At 38.7% G+C, this 8,596-nt stretch overlaps 1 protein-coding gene across 1 annotated transcript; it reads left to right on the forward strand.

Moving 5' to 3' along the window:
* Positions 1–5,382: 5,382 nt before the first annotated feature.
* Positions 5,383–7,819, forward strand: SOCS6 (suppressor of cytokine signaling 6). Its single transcript, XM_008564413.1, has one exon. The coding sequence runs from the start codon at positions 5,383–5,385 to the stop codon at positions 6,988–6,990; it is 1,608 nt and encodes a 535-aa protein (XP_008562635.1). The 3' UTR covers positions 6,991–7,819.
* The last annotated feature ends 777 nt before the right edge of the window (positions 7,820–8,596 follow it).

Consider the following 8,596-nt stretch of genomic DNA (forward strand, 5'->3'; position numbering starts at 1 on the left):
TCAGCCATGCCTAGGAACTACTTCAGCTGATGGAATAAGAAAATTACAGGCATGGTGAAGAAGAGGATAGTTGGAAAGGGAGTTGGCTAATGGAGATTTTATGTTTTTTTTGGAACTTTGTGAGGCAATTTGTTTTAGTGTGTCATTTCCATATAACATATAGTTGGATTTTTTTTAAAACTGGATCTGAAAATCTTTTTCTTCTAGTAGTTGAGTTTATTCCATTCATATTTATTGGTATAACAAACATGTTGGAACCTAAATTGTATCATAATTTATGTTATATTTGCTGTTGCTATTATTTTATTTTTTATTATGTGTTCTGTTTCTTCTCTCCTTTTTCTCTTCTCCCTTTTTGGAAAGGATTGAGTATCAGTTATCTTTCCTTTGTTTACCAACGGAATGGCAAGTAGTGTACTCATCAATTCAGGAACAGTGGAATAGAATCCAAGAAACCGAAATGGAAGGGCATGAACTGTGGCATGCTCAGAAACTGATAAATCAACTTTTGGTGCAGAGGGATATTGACAGCAATATAAACTCATCTTGGTAACTTTTTATGTGGATGCTTTCCTTCACATTAGAAGTCTTTCTCTTTGTTCTTTTAAACTGTCTTCACAGATGACTTAAGCCTGCAGTTCTCAAAATGTAGTCTGCGGATCCCCTTTCATAATAATGTTAAAACATAATTTGCCTTTTTCACTGCATTGACATTTTCACTGGTGGTGCACAAAGCAGTGGTGCATGAAATTGATGGCACCTTATCAATCAAGGCAGTGGCACCACACTGTAATAGTAGTGATTTAATAGTAGTCATATATTCTTTTTTTTTTTTTGGTGACTGGCCAGTTTGGCTAGTAATATATTCTTTATTGCCAAGCACCTTTAGTAAAAAAGAGAATTCCAGTTACACTTATGAATGCCATTGATGAAGCTGTAAAAATTACAATTTTATTAAATCTTTAAACTGAGTATACATCTTTTTAAAATTCCTATCATGATAAGGAAATAGAAAACACTTTTCAGTGCACCCTGAAGAAGGAAGGGATGTCTGGAGGGGAAGTGCTTGTTGCTGTTGTTTAAGTTGCTGACTGCACTAGCTACTTTGTTCATAAAATACCACTTTTACTTAAAAGAACCGACAGACACACTACAGTTATTCAACTTGGGTTTTTAATAGATACTTTCTCATAAGTGACCAAAGTCAGCTTGCCACTTCACTGAAAATAACTGACAATATTATTGCCGGTGATAAAATTCAAACTTTCAAGCAAAAACTACAGTTGTGGAAAACATATCTATCACTGTTGGCTTACCTGCTTCCCAATACTTAAAAACTTATCTAATAAGATCAGTGGTGATATTCATAAATGTGACTTCTTGATGTTGTATAATGAAATAACTGTTACGGGCTGGCCTAGTGGTGCACTGCTACAGTGCGCCGCTTGGGAAGTGCGGCGGCACTCCCGCCGAGGGCTCGGATCCCAGATCAGTGGTGATATTCATAAATGTGACTTCTTGATGTTGTATAATGAAATAACTGTTACGGGCTGGCCTGGTGGTGCACTGCTACAGTGCGCCGCTTGGGAAGTGCGGCGGCGCTCCCGCCGAGGGCTCGGATCCCACATACAGACCGGCCGCTCACTGGCTGAGCGAGGTGCGGGAGCAACACCGAGGGTTGCGATCCCGTAGCCAGTCCCGGTCCGGTACGGGCGCGACACTGAGGGTTGCGATCCGTTGCCGGTCACGAAAAAAGACAAAAAGGAAAAAAAAAAAAAAACAAAAAAGAAATAACTGTTACATGATATTACAAAATCATGTATGTGTAAAAGATTTATTCAAAATGCAAAATAGACCAATGGATTTGCATGTAATAAGAAAAAAATTTCTTGATATGGTTTCAGATTTCACAGTGCAGTTTAAGCTTTTAAGAAACTACCACTTGTTGAGTTTTGCTATAGTATCAAAGAAAAAATATCCACAGTTCTATGAAAGGTTATTAAATAGAATGTATTCCTCTTTTTTCCAACTACGTATCTGTAGGAGGCTGGATTTTCTTCTTACACTTTACCTAAAAAACATACAGTAGTCCCCACTTATCTGTGGTTTCATTTTCAGTGTTTTCAGTTACCTGTGATCAACCGGGTCCTTAAATAGGTGAGTACAGTACAATAAGATATTTTGAGAGAGACAGAGACCACATCCACATAACATTTACTATAGTATTGTCACAATTGTTTTATTATTATTGTTGTTAGTCTCTTACTGTGCCTAACTTATAAATGAAACATTACCATAGGTATGTATGTATAGGAAAAACGTAGTATATGTAGGATTCGGTACCATCTGCTGTTTCAGGCATCCAGTGGGGGTCTTGGAACACCTTTCCCGCAGATAAGGGGGACGACTCTATTGTAACAGATTCAGTGCAGAAACAGACATGAGAGTCCAGCTGTCTTAAGTCTGATAATGTAAAATGGTGCTACTTCTTTCACTGATTTTTATTGTTCGGGAAAATATAGTTATTTATCATGAAAATATTACTTATGTTAGCATGTAATGAGTATATTGTTATTTTAAAATGAATTAGTAATTATTTTCAAATCTTTTCAGTTTTAATTTCTAATAGGATAAATTTCAGTAGATATAACCAACATAAACAAAGCTTTTTGTGCTCTTCAATAATTTTTAAGAAAGCCAAGGGATCCTGAGTCTAGATAGTTTGAGAACTGCTGATTTAAGCAGTAGACAGACAGGCAGGGCAGTTTGGTATAGGGAAAGAATGTGAGCTTTGCAGTTAGCAGTCAGGTTCCAATTCTGTGTCTTCTGTTTCCTAATAGCAGATTATTTAACTTCATTGGGAAAATTTTACTCTTTGAGACCCAGTTCCCTCATTTGTAAAATGGGGGCAATAAATCTGTTTTGCTCTTGTAAGATTAAGTAGTTGTTTAAAGTTGTCTGTTTAATTTTTTCATTAGGGGTTATAATGACTGACAGGCATAACTACCTCAAATCCTTTCTTAAAAAAAGAGGTTGTGAAATTATTTGAAGATGTTATCTTCTGCACATATTGATAAAGTATTCTTCACCTTATTATCCAAAACATTGTCCCTTGAACCTGTACACACATTTTCAAGTGTATGTGTAAACATAAAATTTTACAATAAGAAAAGCAGTTCAACTGATTCAGAACATTTACTTAGGCATGAGACAGATGGTAATCCTATAAAAAGATGGCATATATTTTTGGAAGTGCAAACAGAAAAACAGATACTCTTAAAACTTCCAGAGTAATCTTTGCCTAGAAAATGAAGGGAAGAGATGGGCGACCATATGGCCTAATAGAACTTTTTATAGTTTCTAATGTTTATGATTGAATTTTGTTTCTTTAATATTAGTATTGAGTTGTATATGGATTGGTAGTAGAAAAAGGAATAATTTTCAAGTAGATAATTGCCAAGTACTTTTACTGTGGGTGCCAGCGTTTTGTTTTCTGGGGTATGGATGTGATACTGGGAAGCAGAACCATTTAAACCCCAAATTCAGTGGAGTTAATTTAAGTGTGAATACTTATCGCCTCAGCTCAGTTACTGATTCTGCTATCAGGGCTATTATATACGTCTTTATGCCTGGCTAGATGACATGGTATTTAGACGGTGAGTTTGTCTAATAAACAGCTTAATTTAATGTTTAAAATTAGCTGGTGCTCCAAATCTTTATAAATATTTATTTTTTACAACCTGTTCAAAAACACAGTATATGGCAGTAGACTTTTAAAAATTCTTTCTTTCTTTTATAGGGATGGTATTGTTGATCCCCTGATAGTCTATCTGACCTGAGTGGTTTTTAGTAGAACGATTTCATGCAGATTCTATCTACACACCAGTCAAATCCTATCTATAACTAAAAGTAAACATTTGTCAGATTTCTCTCTCATCTCAACTCCCACCTTGTGTTACCATTATATTATGAGTGGGTTTGTATTACAATTTATCCATTCATATATATGTCTCTCCTACTGGATTAGGAGACCATAAATAATTTATTAGTCTGCATATTACCATACAGTGCTGGGCATGTAGTAGGGGGCTTAGTAAATGCAGAGGGAATAAATGAATGTGATCAAAGTTAGAGCTTTGGTCTTTTGTCAAGAAACTGAATAGTGCTTAACTGCTGGGTTGGGAGGTCAAAATCTTGCTCTTAGTTTTATTGGTGTTTTGCTCAAGTTCAAGCTAATCATCTTGTTACAGCATTATATTTTGATGGTTGCAGAAAAGGCAGAACATGGCCATAAAGGAAATAAAATGTTATGCATAGTTGAAACAAAATGTCTTTGTAAAGCGGTATTACTACGATCAATTAATATGACTTATGGGACCAAAATCTTTTCCTATGAAATAATAACTTTCAGCAAATCTTCACAGAATTGAAATCCTATCATTTCAGTGATGAAACAGTACACAAAAAAAGTTTAGAAAATGTATTTCTGGAAACAAGTAAAAATTTGCCATGGGAAATTGCAAAAAAGAATAAGCAAAAATAATGCTGGAAATATCCTCCATAATCCTCTTCCAAGTAGATCTACACTAGTTTTAGTGGGCGTGCTCTAGAGATGCAAGTTTTTAAGCCTGCAGGCATTCAGCTTCTTGCCCCTCTGTGCTTGGGATGTGAAGGTGAATCAGCCGTATCTCAAGTAACTCATGAGTATAGAGGGACATTTCTAGATAACTTATCACAGATTGTGGAATTCTTTTTACTTATTTTTGCAGATGTTTAAGTATTTTAAAAAATGTATAAGTTGTTGAGAAACTGACCAGGCTTGTTGTTCTCCTGTTTTATATAGTGCCTTCTTTGTTGAGTGTTTTGCAGTGTTTTGCTGGGATACAAACTGGTGAACAGGGAGAGAGGGAGCAGTCAGAATTAGTCCTGAAGACAAATCTGGATCTGTACAGTGTAGAGTTGGGAAGGACATGAACACAGGCCTGTAGTTTCTGGATAAAAGAAAAAAGCAAGATGCAGAAAGAAAGGAAGGTAGATTAGGGCTTGTTCTTTAGATATCAAATATTTGCCAAGTGCACATTGTGCAGTAGGCAATGATCTCCTCTGCTGGGTGAAATATAAATTTCTGTCCTAACAGAGCTGACATTCTTAAGAAAAGTCTTGGATGTTCTTATTCAGAAGCTAAAGGATTAAAACTGAGTAAAATGAAATTGTTGTGGAAATATTTTATAACGTGCTTTTTTTTTTCTTTTTTTAGAAAATGGCTTTAAAGTTTAAATGAAGCTGGAAAAATACATAGATGCAGCATTGCAGCCTCTCCAGATGTTTAGGGATAATATTCCAGAGAGAAATTGATCCCCTTGGATTAAGTAACTAGTCATAATGAAGAAAATTAGTCTTAAAACCTTTCGGAAATCTTTTAACTTGAATAAAAGTAAAGAAGAAACTGACTTCATGGTCGTACAACCACCGTCACTAGCCAGTGACTTTGGAAAAGATGATTCCTTATTCGGTAGCTGCTACGGTAAAGATATGGCCAGCTGTGATATCAACAGCGAAGATGAAAAAGGTGGGAAAAACAGATCAAAAAGCGAAAGCCTGATGGGTACGTTAAAAAGGCGGCTTTCTGCGAAGCAGAAGCCAAAGGGCAAGGCCAGTGCCACGTCCGGGGGCTGCGCCGACGAGGACACCTTCTCCTGCTCCTCGGCGCCCATCATCTTCAAAGACGTGAGGGCGCCGCGGCCGGTCAGGTCCACGTCCCTCCGGAGTCACCACTACAGCCCCACACCGTGGCCTCTGCGACCCACCAACTCCGAGGAGACGTGCATCAAGATGGAGGTGAGAGTCAAAGCCCTGGTGCACAGCTCCAGCCCCAGCCCGGCCCTGAACGGCGTCCGCAAGGCTTTCCACGACCTCCAGCCCGAGCCCACGCGCCAGGAGCAGAGCAGCGCCCTCAAGAGCCCGGCGGCCCAGAACGGAGACCTGCGCCTGCACCTGGATGAACATGTGCCTGTCGTTATTGGACTCGTGCCTCAGGACTACATTCAGTACACCGTGCCTTTAGACGAGGGGATGTACGCTCTGGAGGGACCACGCGGCGGCTGTCTGGATGCTTCCTCCCCCATGGAAGTCTCCGCACTGCCTCCTCCCGTGGGAGGGAGCTCGTTCCCCGAAGACGAGAGTCAGGTAGACCAGGACCTGCTCGGGGCCCCGGAGATCTTCGTGGACCGGGCCGTGAACGGCTTGTTGATCGGCACCACGGGAGTCGTGTTGCAGAGCCCCAGTGCCGGTCACGACGACGCCCCTCCGCTCTCCCCGTTGCTACCTCCGATGCAGAATAGTCAAATCCAAAGGAACTTCAGTGGCCTCGCTGGCGCAGACGCCCACGTGGCCGAAAGCATGCGCTGCCATTTGAATTTCGATCCCAACTCTGCCCCCGGCGTTGCCAGAGTTTATGACTCGGTGCAAAGCAGCGGTCCCATGGTTGTGACGAGCCTCACAGAGGAGCTGAAGAAACTCGCTAAGCAGGGCTGGTACTGGGGGCCCATCACGCGCTGGGAGGCGGAGGGGAAGCTCGCAAACGTGCCGGACGGGTCCTTCCTCGTCCGGGATAGTTCTGACGACCGGTATCTTTTAAGTTTGAGCTTTCGCTCCCACGGTAAGACACTTCACACGAGAATCGAGCACTCGAATGGCAGGTTTAGCTTCTATGAACAGCCAGATGTGGAAGGACATACGTCTATAGTTGACCTAATTGAGCATTCAATCAGGGACTCTGAAAACGGAGCTTTTTGTTATTCAAGGTCTCGGTTGCCTGGATCTGCCACCTACCCCGTCAGACTGACCAACCCAGTGTCACGGTTCATGCAGGTGCGCTCTTTGCAGTACCTGTGTCGTTTTGTTATACGTCAGTATACCAGAATAGACTTAATTCAGAAACTGCCTTTGCCAAACAAAATGAAGGATTATTTACAGGAGAAGCACTACTGAAAGATGGAGAACCCTGCATCTTGCACTTTGGGAATAAGAAAAAGAGATTGAAACACAGTTTACAAACTTTCATTGCCATCAAAATCTTTTGCTGCCATAACTATTTCAGTTTTACGTGTGAGTCATCCGTTTGTTTAGGGGTGGGGACCTGTCTGCAACGTGTCTTGGGTTTATTTTAGTTCTTTAAAAAGGGAAGTCCTGAGGTTTTACAAGTGTGAATTATCTTTCATCAATGTGCAGAATAATCACAATGTGAATTATCAGATTCTCCTTAATGCCCCCAAACCCCCATTCTTTGCTGCTATCCACTGTGATTTTTATGCATTAAAAGCACATTTCATGTGTATTCAACCCTAAGTAAAGTTGAATGAAACTTAGAAAGTGAAAATTACTGTATCTTTTTAAATGGCCCATTTTCAAAATATTGTGTTAAATAAACATACTGTGTGAGAAAACACAATTTACATATACACTGAAAATAATTTTTTAATCTCATATTTTAAAAAGATTTATTTAGAATTATGAGTTGACATAATGTTGGGTAATGGAATGCAGATCTGTAACATGTCTTTTACAACACGCTTTTCTAAATTATTGTTAAGGCTGTGCTACTTTTTTTTGGTTGTGAAAAGTTGAATTTTTCTGTTGCCTTCATTTTCATCTTGTGGTTTGTCGATTTTAATAAATGGCCTTATATGAAAAAATTGTAAAGAAATGTATACCACCAATTTTGAGATTGTTGCCTTTTCTGTCATTAAACTCGGGTACAAATTGGCATAACATATGAAGATCTATGGGACTAGAATTAAAGAAATATTAGATGATCATAGTTTCCTGTGATAGCATTTTTTTGTTTTATCTGTGCTTTCCTTTGGTAAAATGTTTTATTTGTGATTTCTATCGCTTAGTCAACATTTTCTTAGGTGAACTTGATTGTACAAGTAATTTTCATAAATGGACTGGATTCTCTTGCAACATTAAAGTTTATATAAAGTTCTAAATTGATTTGAATAGAAAGAAAATAATGTTTTAAAGTTGGATTTGTGTTTTTCTTTTTTGTAGTCAGTATTAAAACGTGCTAGATTTGAACGCTCCTTCCCCCCACTAAAAACAACCCTCAATGACTTTAGTTGAAAAATTGTGGAAATTGTGGAGCATCATGTGAGGAAAATATTAAAACCATATCAGATATATGGAGGTTTTATTGCCTACCATATATACTGCCACTTAAAAATAGGTTTTTTATTTGCTTTTTTAGTTTAGCTAAGTCAAATAATTTGGCATCACTAGTTATTTTATCTGTTTGAGTCAGTTGGGGGTGGGGGGAGATGTTATGCCCTGTAATTTTCAGTTATTTTGAAATGCAGAGTGTTTATTCATTTCATGATTCTGGAATGTAGTATTTTAGGATTGCCCTGTCCAGAAAGTGTTTCCAGCTACACAGCTTTACAGGAAAATGTTTCCATCTCAGATGAAATATGTAATTTGAGATGTTTCTTCCTTTGTCAGTTAAAGTTTTCCTAACTCTTACCCACTTTAAACACAAGCGTTAAAGTCTGGCTTTGTCATTCAAACATACTATATCCTCACTTTTTTCTCTTTGTTT

This window comes from Galeopterus variegatus, unplaced genomic scaffold, assembly GCF_000696425.1.
Source record: "Galeopterus variegatus unplaced genomic scaffold, G_variegatus-3.0.2 Scaffold186, whole genome shotgun sequence".
NCBI lineage: Eukaryota > Metazoa > Chordata > Mammalia > Dermoptera > Cynocephalidae > Galeopterus > Galeopterus variegatus.

What these genes read in the sequence shown, in the direction of transcription:
- SOCS6 (XM_008564413.1), top strand. Translation starts at nt 5,383, where the DNA reads ATGAAGAAAATTAGTCTTAAAACCTTTCGGAAATCTTTTAACTTGAAT.